Source organism: Macaca thibetana, chromosome 4, assembly GCF_024542745.1.
Source record: "Macaca thibetana thibetana isolate TM-01 chromosome 4, ASM2454274v1, whole genome shotgun sequence".
In the NCBI taxonomy this organism is placed as follows: domain Eukaryota; kingdom Metazoa; phylum Chordata; class Mammalia; order Primates; family Cercopithecidae; genus Macaca; species Macaca thibetana.
This window is the reverse complement of record NC_065581.1, coordinates 158,747,869-158,769,388: the sequence shown is the minus strand read 5'-3', so window position 1 is coordinate 158,769,388 and position 21,520 is coordinate 158,747,869. Positions and strand designations below refer to the sequence as shown.

The 21,520-nt window shown below is 41.9% G+C and overlaps 1 protein-coding gene across 15 annotated transcripts in view; it reads left to right on the top strand.

The window, feature by feature from the left end:
• Nucleotides 1-21,520, top strand: part of LPA (lipoprotein(a)) — a 161,158-nt gene that overhangs the window by 83,028 nt on the left and 56,610 nt on the right. For 6 of the 15 annotated variants that reach the window (XM_050789212.1, XM_050789209.1, XM_050789204.1 and 3 more), the window contains 9 exons: nucleotides 576-735; nucleotides 3,602-3,783; nucleotides 4,907-5,066; nucleotides 8,994-9,175; nucleotides 10,462-10,621; nucleotides 14,531-14,712; nucleotides 15,943-16,102; nucleotides 19,012-19,169; nucleotides 20,401-20,560. In XM_050789212.1, the coding sequence (XP_050645169.1) occupies nucleotides 576-735; nucleotides 3,602-3,783; nucleotides 4,907-5,066; nucleotides 8,994-9,175; nucleotides 10,462-10,621; nucleotides 14,531-14,712; nucleotides 15,943-16,102; nucleotides 19,012-19,169; nucleotides 20,401-20,560 (1,504 nt within the window). The remainder of the gene's footprint in view (nucleotides 1-575; nucleotides 736-3,601; nucleotides 3,784-4,906; nucleotides 5,067-8,993; nucleotides 9,176-10,461; nucleotides 10,622-14,530; nucleotides 14,713-15,942; nucleotides 16,103-19,011; nucleotides 19,170-20,400; nucleotides 20,561-21,520) is intronic. The other 9 variants (XM_050789210.1, XM_050789207.1, XM_050789203.1 and 6 more) reach the window with 4 other exon arrangements.

Here is a 21,520-nt window from a genome sequence, read left to right as displayed (position 1 = left end):
CTCTCCTCCAAAGGAATAAGCTTTTGGCCTGCACACATCCCTGAGAAGCAAAGTGTCGTTGCCTTCAGTCAGATATAGAGGACCGTTTTCTGCCCCATGGCCCGGAAGCCAAAGGCCTTGGCTTTCATGAACAACGGTCTAGGGAAACATGCAAGATTTCCATGTCTGTCCCCGCCTCTGTCTCCGACAGCCAATTACCACCTGTAGCCCGCATTGCCAAATGCATGCCCTTTGCTCGATCTTACCCCATCTTCCTCATGAACATTCAGTAGAGTTTCTCTGAACGGTGCTTGCTCGTGAGCGCACTTTCCAATGAGGAGCAGTCTAAGTTGTTCTGTTTCTCTCAGGTTACAGGTGAAATATTTCCAAGAACTGACTACGGTTCCAGAATGATAGGAATCTGTTGCTTTAGTTTTGGTTTGTTGGTCGGTTTTCTCACATCCCTCGGCCTACAGATAAGGAAAAGAGTATGGTTGTAATTCTCATAAACTCCTTTCTGGTTGTATCATCAGTGGCTTCACATGTATCTCTGTTCTCAGAGATACTCAGCTTGATTTCTTCTGTTTTCCTTTCAGCACCGACTGAGCAAAGGTCTGGGGTGCAGGAGTGCTACCACGGTAATGGACAGAGTTATCGAGGCACATACTTCACCACTGTGACAGGAAGAACCTGCCAAGCTTGGTCATCTATGAAACCACACTCTCATAGTCGGACCCCGGAAAACTACCCAAATGGGTATGTCTTTGTTCTTTACCGTAAGAGAATAAAGGGTCAACTGAAGTTTCTGTTAGAAGAGACGTGCTTCAAGCTGAGTTCTCCGAACTCAACTTGTGTCAGACGCAGATGGCGTAGCAAAATGTCTCAGGATGATTGCCTTGGAGCTACGGGTCTGAGAGAAGAGAACTGTTAAGCTGCCTCTCCTTCCTCCTAGTTTTATGGAGCAGAAGGGACATCTGGAGGCGAGGACATCACATGATGAAGAAAGTCAGAATGGCAAACGACCAAACACTTAGATTACCCTTCCGCAACACCCACTAAGGGAAGTACAAGCAAGCTCAGAAATGACAGAAATGATTAGAATTGCATGAAAATTTGACATATCGGTATGATAACGGATTTCAAATGTTTAAAAAAAGAATATGCAACAAACCAGATATCATATCAAGAGAAATTAACAGTATAGAATAGCGAAATCAAGTTAAAGGACTAGTATAAAAAAAGTATGTCTTAAATGAGAAAGTTCCTGTATAGCCTCCTGCTTAAGTTAGACATTTCCGAAGAAAAAATTAACCCAAAAAGAAATCTACAGAACCTGCAGAACTAGTTACACATACACACCCAAATTCAAAACACACCTCTACACGCATGCACGCAAAAACTCACAAGTTCTCTCACACACACAAGCACACCCCTGAAGAAATAGTGAAATATAAAATCAACAAAGCCTCACAGACATGTAGGAAAATATGAAAAGATTTCCTGCATGTGGGAAGGAAGTCACAGAAAAGAGCAAGGGAGTTTGGAATAGAAGCAAGTACCAGAATCAAGAATGGTTGATAACTTTTCAGTTATGAGGAACATTGAAAATATCACAGTTTCATGAAACTCTATGGAACAATTAGGGAAATTGGGAAAAAAACCCAAAAAACCTGTGTGCTGTACTTTTGTACCCACAGTTTGAAGGTAACAAGGCAAAGGTATAATATGAAGAAACATCTCAGGAGAAAGTGGAGGAAAAACAGCTGTGTCTTCCTAGAAGTAGAGTGTTACAAATTGCTAATGGGTTCACCTCAGAAACACTGGAAGCCACATACCAGGGAATATTATTGAAATGATAATCTGGAACCAGAAGAGATCAACTGAGAATGCTGAATCTCGCAATAAAATGCCATGAAGCTGATCTGTGTTGGATAAATGCATATTGTGCACTGCCCCAAACAAAGAAACCAAAAACCGCCAGACTTTGGAAACAGCAGGCTTCTGTAACAAGAGAGGTAACCTGAAGGAATTAGATAGAGAAGAGGAGAAGAAGAAGGGAACTTTCTACAGCCCATGTAATGTGGAATCCAGTAATTGGCAAATGCAGATAGATGTAAATGCAAAATATTTTCTTGATCAAATTTCTATATCTTTTAAAATGAGGGTTGACTACTTGAAGCAGAATGATAGCAATATGGTTAACTTTAGCATATGTAGAGGTAACAATTTGAACATGAAGCATAAATCCTGCAGGTAATAATTGGAAGTGTACCATTGTAAGTTTCTTACCTCATGCATGATGGTATGTAATATTAATAAAAGGTTTCTGTGTGAAATCAAAGGGATATTGCAAATCCTAGAGAAATCACACAGTTTTGAACTCTGAGGTTTATGGTATAATAAGAATATTCCATGCATTCCAAAGAGGGAAGCCAAAGAAGAAAAAGAAGTCTTTCAAGAACTCGGGCTCTTATACATCCAGTTGCTGATTGAACCAGCTTCCTGGAATAGAGGGTCTGAGGTTTAGACTAGGTCACAACTGTAGAGTCTCGTGTAGAGTCTCGAGAGAGAGAGTGTTGGATCCCCATCGCCCATAATACATTCCCATTTTCTCATGCAGCCACAGGTCATGAATGTGAGGATACTGAGAGGTTGGAGCAACGTTCTTGGGAGGCATAAGGAAGAGCGAATGCTTCAAGATCCCCGCAGCCCAAACTCTTCCCCTGCTTTGCCCCCTTCTTCATTGTTTTCTGCTCCTCCATAGCTGTCCGACCTCTTCAGATCTCTTAGTCTACCCTGCCGTCTTCCTTGATGCCATGGGTCCCACTGTTCTTTCAACTCATCCAGTTTCCCTCAGTCCCGGAGTGGCTGCGGGCAGCAGAGGATAGATTGAGAGCAAGAGAGAAGGTCCTGCCCAGGAACCTATTCTAGAGATACTGCATCCTGCCTGGGAGCAAATTTTCCAGGGCAGCTTTGAGAAGTTGTGCAGAAATAAACCTACTCTACTTGACCCACTTGATATGGGAATGACAGACAGTAATAGTATTTGCAGAATGCATTTCCATGTCAAACGTAGAGCCTTTTCAGTACGTTTTCGGTACATAGTGTGTGAAGGTTGACCTGGAAAGGCTGTCCATCTGGATGCCATGTTTTCTCGGAAGAACTGTGTTAGTTGCAATTTCCACATTAGAATATGAAGCCCTACCGAGAGAGATACTGAGAACTAGACAGATACAGATACTTTTGTATGTGAATAAACAATGGCACAATACAGACGTCAAAATCCATACCAGTTATTCCAGAGAGATGGATTGGGCAGAAGGTAGAAGGAGAATAGTCTGATCATTTTTGGGCCACGCGTATGCATTATCTCCGTGTTTCTAAGAAGTGTTTGCTACTTTAGATTAAAAAAAAAAATCTTAATAATCTCTTAAGTATGAGAAGTGTGCAGAGAGGATTGGGGATTGAGAACCATTTTTGCTTGGGGCAATCATATGGTACTTTAAATGGGTATATTAGAAAGGCACCGGTAATGACCTTGTTACCGCACAAAGGAGAGGGTGTGGGGTGCCCGTGCATAGTGTCCCACCTCTTGTGACATGTATCATTTTGGAATTTCCAGTGGCTTGATCAGGAACTACTGCAGGAATCCAGATCCTGTGGCAGCCCCTTATTGTTATACGATGGATCCCAATGTCAGGTGGGAGTACTGCAACCTGACACAATGCTCAGACGCAGAAGGGACTGCCTTCGCACCTCCGAATGTCACCCCGGTTCCAAGCCTAGAGGCTCCTTCTGAGCAAGGTAAGGAGCCTGTGGCCAGACATCTACACGCTTAGACGCTGGGATGAAAAGCCATGGAAATTCCCAGTGGTGCAGCAGCTTTCAATGGTCCACGGATGCTGGAGTTCTGCCATGTAGGAGGAAGCCTCCGTGCTTCTCTTGGGGAGACAGCTGAGTGATTTCTGGTACAGAGTTGGTGGGCTGTGTCTTTAGGGTGGGCACAAAACCTCCAGGGTGTGCCCAGAAAGTTTTCCAGGGATTTCTTCAAGTAGGCAGCATTCGGTGCAATCTTCAGCATTGCGGATTCCAAGAAATAGGACTCTGGAGTCTGTCACCCTCGAGAAACCCAGCAGGTCTGCCTTTATTCCATATCACGCTGCGTCAATGGAGCAGTACATGAACTCCCAGTGCTCTAAGGCTTTGCAGCTCTAGGCTTTGAAGGGAATGATTTCTCCGTATTCTTAAACCTCTTTCTGATGGCACCTGTACCTGGGAGGGGTCTGGAGAGAAAGAGCAGTAGATTTCTCGTTTATTGCAATTCAGGATGCGGGGCATGAGAGGATTCCCTCTCTCCTCCCGAGGAATAAGCTTTTGGCCTGCACACATCCCTGAGAAACAAAGTGTCTTTGCCTTCAGTCAGATATAGAGGACCGTTTTCTGCCCCATGGCCCGGAAGCCAAGGGCCTTGGCTTTCATGATCAACGGTCTCGGGAAACATGCAAGATTTCCTTGTCTGTCCCCGCCTCTGTCCCCGACAGCCCATTACCCTCTGCAGCCCACATTGCCAAATGCAGTGCCTTTTGGTCGATCTTGCCCCATCTTCCTCATGAACATTCAATAGAGTTTCCCAGAAAGGTGCTTGCTTGTGAGCGCACTTTCCAATGAGAAGCAGTCTGATCTGTTCTGTTTCTCTAAGGTTTCAGGTGAAATATTTCCAAGAACTTACTACGGTTCTAGAATGGTAGGAGTCTGTTGCTTTGGTGTTGTTTTGTTGGTTGGTTTTCTCACATCCCTCGGCCTACGTATAAGGAAAAGAGTACGGTTGTAATTCTCATAGACTCCTTCCTGGTTGTGTCATCAGTGGCTTCACATGTATCTCTGTTCTCAGAGATACTCAGCTTGATTTCTTCTGTTTTCCTTTCAGCACCAACTGAGCAAAGGCTTGGGGTGCAGGAGTGCTACCACAGTAATGGACAGAGTTATCGAGGCACATATTTCACCACTGTGACAGGAAGAACCTGCCAAGCTTGGTCATCTATGACACCACACTCTCATAGTTGGACCCCAGAAAACTACCCAAATGCGTATGTCTTTGTTCTTTACCGTAAGTTATGAAGGACCAATGGAAATTTCTATTAGAAGTGTCATACTTCAAGCTTCGTGTTCTGGACTGAAATTTTCTCAGATGAATAGTGCTTAGGAAAATATCTCTGGAATATTGTCTTTGAGCCCAGGGTCTAGGAGAAGACAACTGTTAATCTGGTCTCATTCTTCCTAGTTTAGAAGAGCAGAAAGTTTTCTGGAGACGAAGATATTACATTTAGAAATAGTCAAGATGCCATCCACGAAACTCTTAGAGTAACCTTCCACAACACCCACTAAGGTTCTATGCAGCCTTTTATCATGGGAATTCTGTTAAACACACCTGCAATTACTGGAGTGAAAGTTCTGTTGGGGTTTTCTGTTTTGACTTACAAGGAAAGTATATATGTATATCTATGGAGAGATGAATCTATCTCTTTCTATATCTATGTCTTCCCCAATATGTAGAAACAGAGTCGGTTCTGACCACCAGTGATCTGAAGTGATACTGGTTGTTAGAATGAGAATAGAAATGGCAGGAAGGTAGATGAGAGTCAGCAAAGAGAGAGATGCTGGAAAATAAAAGTGGTGGATAGATTGAAAGAAGCCCAGGTCTGACCAACCCATGGCCAGTCTTTTGGCCATAAGTGACTAGCAAAGACATGGACAAATGGTTTCTACATGTTGGAAAACAGACGGTAGTGCACCAAAAGAATAGTGAGAGGGGGAACAATGAAATCAACTCCATAAATGCAATGGCTTTCTTTCTGGAGTCTCTTGTTGCACTGAAGAGCAAGATGATGGAGCCCAGATGGACTGTAGCCATCTTGCTGAATGTAGGAGAGAGATTGGAATTTGAGCCTACTGTCGTAGCTAGGATTTTATAGGCCTACTGATAGTGAGAATGGATTTGTGGATGAAAGGAGCTCCAGGAGCACACATAGTAGTCTCCTCAAATCTTTGGCTAAACATGATGCTGCATGTACACAGAAAAAGGTTCCACAAGAAAGTTGAGAAAAGAATATATCCTGAGGAATAGCAACTGCAATTGAACAGTGAGCTCAATGAAGAGGACAGAGCTCTCATAGCATTCTGGGATATTAGAGTTCTGACCAGCTGGAGGAGAGACCTCACTGAACCTCTTGAGAATACAGTAGAGACTCCAGAAAAGTCATACTTTAGAAGTAGAATTAGTAAATTCCTAGAACAAAGGCAGCTCTAGACAAATGCTAGCAAAGCTGAAAAGCAAGTCTCCAAGCATTAAAATGGTTTCCAAGTCAATTAACTGCTGGGAGAGGAAAACTCAATCCTGTTAACAGGTAAACTCAACAAAGTCAAGTAGCTCAGCTATGTGGTGTTCACAGTGTGAGTCCTAAATTTAAAACTTGACTACACATAGAGAAGCTTTTAGTGTGAACCATGACCAGGAGAAAAATCAGCCAATAGAAATAGACCTAGAAATGACAGAAATGATTAGAATGGCAAAGACATATCAATACGATAACTGAGTTTTAGGATCAAAGAAAGCATGAATATGGAATGAAGCAGATATCATATCAAGAGACAGTAACAGTATAGAAGAGCCAAATCAAATTAAAGAACTAGTATAAGAAGGTTTGCCTTAAATGAAAAAATTACTGGACGAATTCCCAATCGAATGAGATATTTCAGAATTAAAAACTAACTGAAAAACAATTTTATACCACCTACAGAACCAGCTACACATACACACATGACACACACACACACATACACACATACCCACACATGCACAGGCTTAGAAACATGCACACACACACATACACACATGTACCTCCACAAATACTGAAAATGAAATCAACTGATCCTAACAGATGTGTGGGAAAATATAAAAAGATTTCCTGCATGTGGGTAGGACGTCACAGAAGGAGAGGAAGGAGAGATTGCAACAGAAACAAATACTGGAAGCAAGGATAGCTAAAAACTTTTCAAATATGAAGAATATTTAAAAATCACAGATTCAAGAAGCTGAATGAATCAGATAGGGAGTTAAAAAAACTATAATGCACTTTTGTACATCACAGTTCAACGGTAGAAGGCAAAGATGTAATAACAAGAAACATCTCATGAGAAACCAGAGGAAAAGGAGCGGTGTCTTGATAGAAAAACAGTGATACAAATTGCTAACATGTTCTCATCAGAAACACTGGAACCCAGATAACAGGGAATGTCATTAAAATGATAAACTAGAAAAAGAAGAGATCAACCAAGAATGCTATATCCAGCAATAAAATGCCTTGAAGATCATCTGTGTTGGATGAATGCATATTGTGCACTGCCCCAAATAAATAAACCAAAAACTAATAATTTGGAATCAGCAGGCTCGTGTAACAGGAGATGTTACTCGAAGAAAATTAGCTAGAAGAAGAATAGTACAAGAAGGGAGCTTTCTGTAGCCCATGTAATGAAGAACCCAGCAAATGGCAAATATAGATGTAAATGCAAAATATTTTCTTGATCAAACTTCTGTATCTTTTTAAATGAGAGTTGACTCCTTGAAGCAAGATGATAGCAATATATTTAACTTTAGCAAATGTAGAGGTAAAAATTTGAACATACAGCATAAATCATTTAGGGAATAATTGGAAGTGTACCATTGTAAGTTTCTTACTTTATCCATGATGGTATGTAATATTAATGAAAGGTTGAATTTGTGGGCCCAAAGGGATATTGTAAATCCTAAAGCAACCACAAAATGTTGAATTCTGAAGGATATTGTATAATAAGAATTTTCCATGTATCCAAAAGAGGGAAGCCAAGGAAGAAAAAGAAGTCTTTCAAGTGCTCAAACTCTGAGCCCATCCTGTTGCTCATTGAACCAGCTTCCTGGAATGGAGGGTCTGGGATTAAGACTAGGTCACATATGGAGTCTCTAGAGAGATGGTGTTGGATCCTCATGACCCATAACACATTTCCCGTTTTCCCAGGCAACCACAGGTCACGAATGAGAGGATTCTGAGAGGTTGGAGCAATGTTCCTAGGAGGCATAAGGGGGAGTGAATGCTCTGAGATTTCCCCGACCCCAAGTCCTCCACAGCTGCCCGACCTCTTCAGACCTCATAGTCTACTCAGCTGTCTCCCTTTATGCCATGAGTCCCACTGTTCTTTCAACTCATGCCCTATTCCCTCAGTCCGGAATTGCTGTGGCCAGCAGAGGATGGACTGAGAGCAGAAGAGGAAGTCCTGACCAGGAAGCCATCCTAGAGATACTGCATCCTTCCTGAAAGCTAGGTTTCCAGGGAAGCTTTGAGAAGTCTTGCAGAAACAAACCGACTTGACCCACCTGATACAGTATCGACAGACAGTAATACTTTTTTTGCAATGGTTTGACATGCTAAAGGTAGAGCCTTTTGGCTACATTTCGAGTACATATAGTGAGACCACTGGCCTGGGAAGGATATCATCCTGGATGCCATTTTTTCTCTGGAGAACTATATGTTAGTTCCAACTCACACATCACCATATGAAGTCCTACATAGAGAGATACAGAGAGATAGACAGATAGAGATACTTTTGTATGTGCATAACCAATTCCACAATACACATGTCAAAATCCATACCAGTTATTCCAGAGAGATGGATTGGGCAGAAGGCAGAAGGAGGATACTGTGATCCCTTTTTGGTCACATGTATGTATTATCTCAGTGTTTCTAGGAAGTGTGTGCTACATTAGACTTTTTTTTCTTTAAAAAAAGTGATAACCTATTAAGTTTGAGAAATGTGCAGAGAGGATTAGAGATTGAGAGCCATTTGTCCTTGAGGCAATTGTATGTTATCTCTATTGGGAATATTTCAAAGGCACCAGTTATGACCTTGTTGTAGCAAAATATATAGTGTTCCTGTGTATTGACCCATTTTTTTTGTGATGTGTATTCTTTTGGAATTTCCAGTGGCTTGGTCAAGAACTACTGCCGAAATCCAGATCCTGTGGCAGCCCCTTGGTGTTATACAACGGATCCCAGTGTCAGGTGGGAGTACTGCAACCTGACACGATGCTCAGATGCAGAAGGGACTGCTGTCGTGCCTCCAAATATTATTCCGGTTCCAAGCCTAGAGGCTTTTCTTGAACAAGGTAAGAAGCTGTGGCCAGACATTTATGTGCTTGGATGCTGGGATGAAAAGCCATGGAAACCCCCACTGATGCACAAGCCTTCAGTGCTACACTGGTTCTCGTGTGTTGGTTCTGGGTCTGCCATGTGGGAGGAAGCCTTAGTGCACTCTCTAGGGGAGCCAGAGGTGTGATTTTTGGTGCAACCTGTGTGAACTGTGTGAACTGTGTCTTTAGGATGGGCGCAAACCATTCTGGGTGCTCGACTTCACTACTCCCCTCATTGTAAAAGGGACTATCTCAGTGTCCTAGACAAAATTCTTATTGTAATATGCTGTCAGATGTGTGTGTCTTTCCAAGCCAGTAAACTTTCCCAGGCATTTCTTCAAGTAGACAGTGTTCAGTGCAATCATCAGCATTGTAGATTCTGAGAAACGTGGCTCTTGATCATGTTATCCTTGAGAAACCTAACAGGGCTGCATTAATTCCATATGTCCCTGGGTCTATGGAGCAGTACGTGAGCTCCCAATGCTCTATCTTTCAGGTCCTTTTCAGTCCGAGGCAGGTTGTACAGTTCTTAGCTTCGAAGGGAGTGATTTTTTAGTGTTCTTTTGCTTCTTTCTGATGGAACTTGTACCTGCAGGGAGTCTGAAGAAAAAGAGTAGTAGACTTTTGCTTTATTACAATGCATTATGCTGGGCATTAGAGGATTCCCTATCTTATCCAAGGTGATAAGCTTTTGGCCTCCACTCATTCCTGAGAAGTGAAGTGTTGTTGCCTCCAGTTTTAGCTGCAGGACTGTTGTCTGTCCCATCACCAGGAGTTTAATGCTTTTCTTTTTTGAGCAATGATCCAGGGAGACATGCAAGGTTCTTGTATGTGTCCTTGCCTCCTCCCCAAAAAACCATTTTAATGCTTGCAGATTTGCTTTTCAGATTTGCCAATTGCATCACCCTTTCTTCTCTGCTGTTCCATATCCTCATGAACACTCTGTAGAGATCCCTAGAAATGATCTTGCATGCTAGTGGAGTTTCCAATGAGAAGCAATCTAATATTTGTTTTCTACTAAGTTTTACATGAAATATTTCTAAGAACTTACTACAGTTCCAGAATGGTAGGCGTCTCTTGCTTTCATGTTTGTTTGTTTGTTTGTTTGTTTGTGTGTTTTCTCATGTCAATTTGCCTATTAATAAAGAATAGAGAATGGCTGTAAATCTCAGAGACTCCTTTCTGGTTTATGTCATAAATGGCTTCGTGTATTTTTACCTTCTAGGAAATACTAAGCTTGATGTCTTCTGTTTTAATTTCAGAACCGACTGAGGAAACCCCCGGGGTACAGGAGTGCTACTACCATTATGGACAGAGTTATAGAGGCACATACTCCACCACTGTTACAGGAAGAACTTGCCAAGCTTGGTCATCTATGACACCACACCAGCATAGTCGGATCCCAAAAAACTATCCAAATGCGTAGGTCTTTGTTCTTTACCATAAGCGAAGGAAGGGCCAATGGAAGTTTCTGTTAGAAGAGTCATGCTTTGAGGTGACCGTTCAGTACTCAACTTGGCTCAGATGTAGAAGAACATTGCTTGTGAGCAAAAGTTCTTAGAGAAGACTTATTTATTTATTTATTTATTTATTTATTTATTTATTTTTGAGACAGAGTCTCGCTCTGTTGCCCAGGCTGGAGTGCAGTGGCATGATCTCGGTTCACTGTAAGCTCCGCCTCCCGGGTTCACACAGTTCTCCTGCCTCAGCCTCTCTAGCAGCTGGTACTACAGGTGCCTGCCACCACACCCGGCTAATTTTTTGTAGTTTTAGTAGAGATAGGGTTTCACTGTTCTAGCCAGGATGATCTCAATCTCCTGATCTCGTGATCCACCCGCCTTGGCCTCCCAAAGTGCTGGGATTACAGGCGTGAGCCACCACACCCGGCCGATAAGACATTATTTAAGCTGGCTCTCCTTCCTCCTAGTTTTATGGAAGCAGGAGGATATATGGAGGTGAGGAGATCTTACTAATAAAACAGTCAGGATGACAAATGACTACAGAGTTAGAGTACCCTTCTACAACACTGGCTGAGGGTTAATGCAACCTTTCACCTTGGAATTCTATCATTCTAAGATCTAGTCCCTGAAGTGAATGTTGTGCTGGCCTTTTGCATCTTGGGTCACAGAGAATTGATATGTGCACATCTATGGAGTGGCAAATCTTTTTCTATCCACATCTTTTTCAAGGGGTACAAACATGCTTGGTTCTGAGCACCAGTGATCTGAAGGGATAGGGCTGCCCAGAGGAGAAGAACAAAGGCAGGAAAGCAGATGAGAGTCAGCAAAGGGGCGATGCTGAAAAGTAAAAGGGGCAGGTAGATGGACAGAAGCTATGATCTGTCCACTCTATGGCCGGTCTTTCGGCCATAAGTGACTACCAAAGACATGGCAAAACGGTTTCCACATGTTGAACAGTAGATGCTAGAGGACCAAGAGTATTGCAAGAGGGAGAAAATGAGATCGACCCATCAATGCCTTGGCTTTCTTCAAGGAGACCCTTCCTGCACCAAAAAGCAAGGAGATGGAGCCCAAGCTAACTGTAGCCATGTTGCTGAATGGAGGAGAGTGATTGGACTTTGGGATTACTCAGGTAGTTAGGATTTTCTAGCTGTGCTAAGAGTAAGAATGGATTTGTGGAGGAAAGGAGCTCCAGACATAGAAGTCTCCTCAAGTGTTAGACTAAACATAAAGCAACACTTCATAGGAGATTTTCCACAAGAAAATATGGCAAAAAACATCTATTGAGGAACAACAACTACAAGGGAACAGTGAGCTTAATAAAGGTGACAGAGCTCACATAGCATTCTGGAATATTGGAGTTTTGACCAGCCAGAGAGAACAGACCTCATTGAAAACCTTGGGCATTCAGTAGAGACCTCAGAAAAGTCAGAATTTATGAGTAGAATTTGTATATTCTTAGAATAATGGTGGCTCCAGAAAAACCCTAGCAAAGCTGAAAAGCAAATCTCCAAGCATTAAAAAATGGTGTCCTAGTCAATTAACTGCCCTCTAGAAGAAAACTCATCCCTCTTTACAGGTGAACAACAAAGTTAGGTTGCTGAGCTATGCAATATCCACAGTGTGAGTCCTAAATTTATAACTTTACTACACATAAAAAAAGCATTTAGTGTGAACCATAACCAGGAAAATAATCAGTCAATAAAAGCAGACCCAGGAATGATAGAAATGATTCAAATGGCATGATACTTTGACATATTGGTGTGATAACTACATTTCTGGATTTAAGAAAACATAAATATGAAACATAACAGATATCATATCAAGGGAAAGTAAAAGGATAAATGAGAAATCAAATTAAAGAACTATTAAAAGGTATATCTTAAATGAAAAATTCACTGGGTGGTCTCCCCATCAGGTGAGTTGTTTCCAGAGAAAGAATTAACTGAAAAATAATTCAATAGAATCTACAGAAATAGCTGCACACATACACACACACACTGGCGCATGTGCACACACACACACACACACACACAGAGGTGTGAATCTTAGAGCCACACCAGCATTGAAACATAGAGAAGTAAAAAGTGTTCATTGAGGAATACATAGCAATGCTCAATGTGTTTTACCCTAATAAGAGCTTTTGTGATATATGATTGAAAAACTGACACAACTAAAGAGAGAAATAGATAAGTCCACACTCCGAGTTAGAGATTTCCTTGATTCTCTCACTATGGTTATAAATCTTTCCCAAACACAACAGGCTAGAACAAATATACAAAAAATTAGACATAATATCTTTGTTCTCAATAAAAACTTCGGCCTATTTAACACTATACCAAACTACAGAATACATGTTAAAGTGTGCATGGAGCATTCACTGAGGTATACTCTACACGTGGCCTTCCAGCAAGTCTCCGTAGATTTGAAAGAATTAAAGTCATAGAGAGTGTGTCCCTGGACACAACAGAATAGGGTGAGATAAGAATAATGAAAAGTTTGCTGTCTTCTCAAATATTTGGGAGTCATACGGTGCATTTCAAAATACTCTTTGGGACAAAGAAGAAATCACTAAGGAATTTAGAAAAGTTTTGAACTGAGTAAGAATATAACACAGTCTATCCAAACTTAGGAGATGCAGTGAATGTCTTTAGGCTTTTACATAACTTTAGATGCTCTTAGGGAAAAACAGAAACATGTAAAAATCAAGATTTCAAAGTGCAATTCTCCAAGTGTAGTCTAGAGAAACCTGAGGACCTTTGAGTACCTTCGGAAACAGTCCATGATGTTAAAAGACTTTGCTATGTCAAAAGTAAGATGCTATTGACCCTTTTTACTTTCATTTTCCAACAAAAGAAGAGTGGAGTTTTCTAGTGGTTACATAGTATGTAATGGCATCATGTCTCTGATGGCTAAGAAAATGGGCGGTTGTTGACTTTGTGTGTTAAAAAATTCTCAGTGTTGGTTTCTCATACAATATTCATCTTGTGTTTTGAAAAAGAAAAGCTCTCTGGAATCCCCTATGAACAAAGACTTTGACAGGTGTTGATCTAAGACCACAGCTTAAATATCTAGACCAAAAAAAAAAAAAAAAAAAAAGAGAAAGAAAAAAGCAAATAAGAGCCAAGGAAAGCTGATGGAGAGAAGTAGTCCAAACCAATGACATTCAGTGAACAAGAAAAGAGACCAACAAGGGAGTAAACCCATGAAACAGAAAATTGATACTTTGAAAAGATCCATATGATTGACCACAGTCTGGCTAAACAAATGACAGACCAATGAGGGAGCACAACCATTACCATCTGGAGTAACAGGGGAGAGGCGCCACTGGTATAGCATCTTCCAGGTCTGAAAGCTGAAAAGAAGATTTTGAGAACAACTGTAGGTGAATAAATTCAGGAACGTTAATCATGTGGACCAATTCCTGAGGAAGACAACAAATCAGCAAACCAGATGCTGAATAGATTGTGTAGTCCTATAGAGACATACAGAAAGGCTGACAGAGAAATATTTGTACGTGCATAAAACAATCTACAAGACACACTTCAAAATCAATCTCAGTTAATCTGGAGGAACGTATTTCATAGAAGGTGGAAGGAGGGTATTCTGATCTTCTCTTGTACACATTGATGTTTACTCTCAGTTTTCTTATGGAGCATAGATGACTTTGGATGTGTTACAATATGAATGGTAATTTGAGATGTTCACAGTTGTTTAGAAGTTGAGGACCGTTTGTGCATATTATGGGACCTTTAGTGAAAATATTTCAAAGTTGCTTTTTTACACTTTGTTATAAGAAAACTTAGAGAGTACTGGATGCCTCTGTATCTTCTTCCATCTCTGATGACCTGTATTGTTTTGTAATTTGCAGTGGCCTGACCAGGAACTACTGCAGGAATCCAGATGCTGAGATTCGCCCTTGGTGTTATACCATGGATCCCAGTGTCAGGTGGGAGTACTGCAACCTGACACAATGTCTGGTGACAGAATCAAGTGTCCTTGAAACTCTCACAGTGGTCCCAGATCCAAGCACACAGGCTTCTTCTGAAGAAGGTAGGAAGTCTGTGGCCAGACAACCACACCCTAGGACATTGGGATGAAAAGAATTGCAAAATCTTAGTGATATAGAAGCCTTCTATGCTCACACAATTCCAAGTAGAATGTGGACTCAGGGTCAGCCACTGGGAAGGAACACTCAGCGCCTTCTCTGGGAGAACCAGAGCTGTGATGTTTAATATCCTGTGAGAGGGTGGTGTCTTTAGGAAGGGTGCAGGCCCTCTAGGGCACCAGACTTACCACTCCCCTGGTTATTCATCAGATCATTTTAGTGTCCTAGCCAAAAGGATATTCTAACATTTTGCCAAATTTGTGAAGATTTACCAAGCTCATGATAAACCTTTCCTGATATTTCTTCAAGTAGGCAGTGTTCATTGCATCTTTGGCTTTGCAGTTTCAGAGGAATGTGGTTTTTGAGTCTGTCTTCCTTGAGGAACCTAATAAGACTTTTCTTAGTTCCATATACTTCTAGGTCCAGGTAGAAGTACATAGCCAACAAATGCTCCATCGTTCTGGCCTACCTCCATCTTAGGCAGGTCCTACACAACTAGGCTTTGATGGGAGGGATCGCTCAGTGTTCTTGCCCCTCTTTCTCATGGAACATATATCTGTGTTGGTCTTTGAGAAGAAGAGTAGCAGATGTCTACTTTGTTGCAATGCAGAATCCTGGGCCAAAGATACCCCCTCCCTCCAAGTGAATAAAATTTTGGCCAGTACCCCTCTCTGAGAGACAATGTGTCTTCGCCTACAAGTCCTAGATGCAGGACCGCTTCCTGCCCCATCTTCAAGAAGCTGAAGGCTTTGGCTCTGGAGCATTAGCAGTCTAGGGAAATGTGTGACGATTTCATATTTGCCCCCACTGACAGTCAATCACCACCTACAGCCTGCACAGCCTGATGCATAGCAGTCTGGTCTCCTGCCTTATTCTCGGAACACCCAGAAGATGTCTATGCTAAAGAGTAGGCATATGAGTGCAGTTTTGACTGATAGGCACTCTGATCTTTCCTTTGGTGCCCATGTTTTAAAGGAAATCTTTCTAAGAGCTCATTAAAGTTCTACAATGCTATGAATCTTTGGGTTTTATTGGTATGTCCATCTACCAGCTAGTACAGAACAGAGCATGGTAGTCTTTCTCAGAGACAATGGTCCTGTGTCAGTCACAGATTTCTTCTCTTGCTTCTGTGTTCTAGAAATTACTCAGCTTGATTTCTCCTCTTTGAATTTCAGCACCAACGGAGCAAAGTCCCGAGGTCCAGGACTGCTACCATGGTGATGGACAGAGTTATCGAGGCTCATTCTCCACCACTGTCACAGGAAGGACATGTCAGTCTTGGTCCTCTATGACACCACACTGGCATCAGAGGACAACAGAATATTATCCAGATGGGTACGTCCTTGAGTTTTCTTCAAAGAGAGACAGCAGCCCCCTTACATTTCTCTTGAAAGGGCCATGCTTCCAACTAACTTCTTAAGACAAATTTATCTCAGATCTGGAATATTGGGTAGAATGTCTCAGGCTTCTTTCTTCAGGCACAGTGTCTGAAAGGAGAGAAAGGTCAGGCTAGCTCTCTTTTCTCATAGTTCCTGACTAAGGCAGGAAGATATTTGAAGGTGGTAAAGTCTCATGAATAGAAAGCTCAGGAGAACATATGGTCATGTGCTTAGAAATAGCACCATTCCACAATGCCCACTAAAGATCAATTCTATAGTTTAACCAGGGATTTCTGTCATTCTAATCTCCAAGCCCTAAAGTGAAGGTTATGTTAGCCATGTTCATCTTGGGCAACAAGTAAAGGATATCTATGTCAACATCCAGATCTTCCTATCACTTTCTCTTCTAACCTGTACAAACACACTGGGTTCTGAGAACAAGGTATCTGAAGAGCTATGTGTTGCCAGCACATGAGGAGCAAATGTAGGAAGGCAGCTGAGAGTCAGGAAGTATAAAGATTCTGAAGAGTTACACATGCAGGAAGATGGACAGAAACCCAGTTCTGACCATGTCAACATTTCTGCCATGAAGGATTAACAAATACATGGGAAAAGTGTTTTCATAGGTTGGACAACAGACATGATAGGCCTGAGAGAATTGAGAAAGGGAATCAAAGGAGATCAACCATACCATGTCCCTGGTATCCTTCCTGGAGACCCTTGAAGGGCAAGTAGATGGAGCCCAGCTGACCACAGCAGTCTTGCTTAATTGAGGAGAGAGACTGGAGTTTGTGATGCCTCAGGCATCTGACACATTCTAGGCTGGCTAAGAATGAGAAGGGATTTGTGGAGGAAAGGAGTTCCAAGAATACGCACAGAAGTCTTCTCAAGGCTTTGACTAAATACAAAGCTGTGTATGCACAGGAAGAGTTTTCACAAGGACAGAACAATAAAGAAAAGCTAATAGGGAAAGAAAAACTGCAAGGGAACAGTGAGCTCAATGGAGATGCCAGAGCTCACATAGCACTGGAAGATGTTTGAGTTCTGACCACTCAGAGGAGAGACACCTCAATGAACATCTTGGGCATTCAGTAGAAGTCAAATAAAGCCATATTTTGGGAGTAAGATCTTCAGATTCCTAGAAACAAGGTGACTCCAGAAACACTCCAGCAACTCTTCTTCCAAGCCAGTCTAAAAGGATCCAAATTATTTCTAAGTAAATTAACCACTTTCCAGAAGAAAGTAAACTCAACCCTCCTTAGAGGTAATACAACAACCCTATTGTATTAGGAACGAATACAAGTTGCTCAGTTATATGACATCCCCAGTGTGCAACATCCATTTAAAAATTTACTAGACACAAAAGAAGTTTTCACTGTGATCCATAACTGGGAGAAAAATCACTCAACACAAATAGACCCAGAAATATTAGGAAATATGGCATTGGCAAGAATATTTAAAATATACCTCTGAGAACTGTATTTCAGGAAAATGTCAGCAAAAGCTGACCATGAGAGAAACAGATGCATAATATCAGAAAAAAAAGAATTGAAGAGCCAAATGGAAGTTTAAAAACTGAGAAAAGGTATACTGTAATTAGGAATTCACTGGATGGCCTTATCATCACTTTAGACATTATGGTAGGAAAAGTGAACGATAAAATTATTCAAGTAAAGCTAGACAAACCACAAGACAGACACAAATACACATACACACAATGACTGAACCAATTAATCAACGGAGCCTGAAGGACATCTACAAAAACATCCACACATTTAATATATTTGTTAGACTAGTCACAAAAGGAGAGGAAAAAGATGTTGTGACAGAAATTATACTTGAATCCGTGATGGCTGACAAATTTCCAAACATACAGAAAACGAGAAACTCACAGAGTCATGAAGCTCAATGACTCAGGTATAGATTTTTAAAGAGCAAAAATCTGATTTACTGGGGTACATCATAGTTAAATTATCTGATTTCAAAGCTAAGAAGAAAAAAAAAGGGGGTTCCTGTGAACAAACATATTGACAGTTGATCTAAGACCACAACTTAAATATCTAGGCAAGGAAAAGCAAATAAGACCCAAGGAAAGAGGATGGAAAGAAATAATCCAAACCAATGACATTCAGTGAACAAGAAAATAGACCAACAAGGGAGTAAATCCATGAAACAGAAAGTTGGTTCTTTGAAAAGAACCTATGATTGACCACAGTCTGGCTAAACAGACGACAGACCAAAGAGGGAGCACAACCATCACCATCAGGAGTAACGGGAGAGGAGCCATTGCTATACCATACTCCAGGTCTGAAAGCTGACAAGAAGATATTGAGAAAAACTATATGAGAATAAATTCATGAATGTAGATCATGTGGATGAATTCCTTAGGTAAACAGCAAATCAGCAAACCAGACACTGAATAGATTGTGTACTCCTACAGAAAGACATTCACATAGCCAGACAGAGAAATATTTGTATGTGCATACAACAATCTACAAGGCACACTTCAAAATCTCTCAGTTAATCCAAAGGAATGTGTTTTGCAGAAGGTGGAAGGAGGGTATTCTGATCCTTTCTTGTACACATTGATGCACATTGATCAATGGGTAGGTCTTTGAGTACGTCTCTCGGTTTTCTAATGGAGTATAGATGACTTTGGATGTGTTACAATAAGAATAATGATCTGTCTTTGAAATGTTCACAGTTGTTTAGAAGTTGAGGACCATTTGTGATTGTTACGGGACCTTTAGGAAGAATATTTCAGAGTTGCTTTTTAACACTTTGTTACAACAAAATGTAAAGGGTGCCTGGTGCCCTTGTATCTTCCCCCATCTCTGGTGACCTGTATTGTTTTATAATTTGCAGTGGCCTGACCAGGAACTACTGCAGGAATCCAGATGCTGAGATTCGCCCTTGGTGTTATACCATGGATCCCAGTGTCAGGTGGGAGTACTGCAACCTGACACAATGTCCAGTGACAGAATCAAGTGTCCTCGCAACGTCCATGGCTGTTTCTGAACAAGGTAGGAAGTCTCTGGTCAGACAACCATACCCTTGGACATTGGGATGAAAAGAGTTGCAAAATCTTAGTAATACAGAAGCCTTCCATGCTGCACGAGAATTCGAATGTGGACTCAGGGTCAGCCAATGGGAAGGAAGCCTCAGTGCCTTCTCTGGGGGAACCAGAGCTGTGATTTTTGGCACCCCGTGACAGGGTGGTGTCTTTAGGAAGTGTACAGACCTTCTAGGGCACTGAACTTACCACTACCCTGGTTATTCAACAGATCATTTCAGTGTCCTAGTGAAAATGGATATGCTAACATCCTGCCAAATTTGTGATGATTTACCAAGCTCATCGTGAGCCTTTTCTGGTATTTCTTCAAGTAGGCAGTATTTATTGCAAACTTCAGCTTTGCAGTTTCAGAGGAATATGGTTTTTGAGTCTGTCAACCTTGAGAAACCTAATATGAATATACTTAGTTCCATATCCTCCTGGGTCTAGGTAGCAGCACATAGCCAGCAAATGCTCCATCTCCCTGTCTACCTTCATCTTAGGCAAGTGCTGCACATCTAGGCTTTGATGGAAGGGATCTCTTAGTGTTCTTGCCCCTCCTTCTCATGGAACACGTATCTGTGTTGCTTTTTGTGAAGAAGAGTAGTGGATGTCTACTTCGTTGCAATGCAGGATCCTGGGCCCAAGATTTCCTGCCTTCCCTCCAAGGGAATAAAATTTTGGCCAGTACCCCTCTCTGAGAGACAATGTGTCTTTGCCTGCAAGTCCTAGATGCAGGACTGCTTCCTGCCCCATCTTCCAGCAGCTGAAGGCTTTGGCTTTGGAGGATCAGTGGTCTGGGGAAATGTGTGACAGTTTCATGTCTACCCCCACTGATGATCACCACCTACAGCCTGCACAGCTGGATGCATGGCACTCTGGTCTCCTGCCTTGTTCTCAGGAATACCCCAAACAGATCTTTGCCAAAGAACATGCACGTGAGTACAATTTTGACTGATAGGCACTCTGATCTGTCCTTTGGTTCCCAGGTTTTAAAGAAAATCTTTCTAAAAACTCATTGAAGTTCCAGAATGCTATGGATCTTTGAGTTTTGTTATTGGCACGTCCATCCACCTCCTAATATAGAACAGAGCATGGTCGTCATTTTCAGAGATGACTGTCCTGTTTCTGTCATAGATTTTTTTCTCATGCTTCTGTGTCCTGGAAATTATTCAACTTGATTTCTCCTCCTTGAATTTCAGCACCAATGGAGCAAAGCCCCGGGGTCCAGGACTGCTACCATGGTGATGGACAGAGTTATCGAGGTTCATTCTCCACCACTGTCACAGGAAGGACATGTCAGTCTTGGTCCTCTATGACACCACACTGGCATCAGAGGACCATAGAATACTACCCAAATGGGTACGTCTTTGAGTTTTCTCCCAAGAGAAACAGCTGCCCACTTAAATTTCTCCTGGAAGAGACATACTGCCAGCTAACATCTTATGACCACATTTCTCTCAGACCCAGAATGTTGGACAGAATGTCTCAGGCTTCTTGCTTTGGGCACAGGGTCTGAGAGGAGGGAAATGTCAGGCCAGCTGTTTTTTCTCATAGTTGACAGAAGCAGGAGGATACTTGGAGGTGGTGAGGTCTCATGAATAGGAGGCTCAGAAGAGCATATGACCATGTGCTTAGAAATAGCACCATTCTAAAATGCCCACTAAAGACCAGTGCAATAGTTCAACCAGGGAATTCTGTCATTCTAATCTCCAAGCCCTGGAGTGGAGGTTGTGTTTGCCATGTTTGTCTTGGGTAACAAGTGAAGGATATCTATATTGACATTGAGATCTTCCAATCACTTTCTCCTCTAACCTGTACAAACACACTGGGTTGTGAGAACAAGATGTCTGAAAATCTATGTGTTGCCAGCACATGAGGAGCAAAAGTAGGATGGCAGCTAAGAGTCAGGAAGTGTAGAGATGCTGAAGAGTTACACATTCAGGAAGATGGACAGAAACCCAGGTCTGGCTATGCCAGCCTTTCCTCCATGAAGGACTATCAAATACATGAGAAAACTGTTTTCACAGGTTGGACAACAGATATGGTAGGCTTGAGAGAACTAAGAAAGGGAATCAAAGGAGATCAACCCCATCATTCACTTGTCGTCCTTCCTGGACACAGTGTTGGATTGCAGGACAAGTGGATGGAGCCCAGCTGACCACAGTAGTCTTGCTTAACTGAGGAGAGAGACTGGAGTCTGCGATGCCTCAGGCAGCTGATATGTTCTAGGCTGGCTAAGAATGAGAAGGGGTTTGTGGTGGAAAGGGGCTCTGGGAATACACACAGAAGTCTCCTCAAGTCTTTGGCTAAACACAAAGC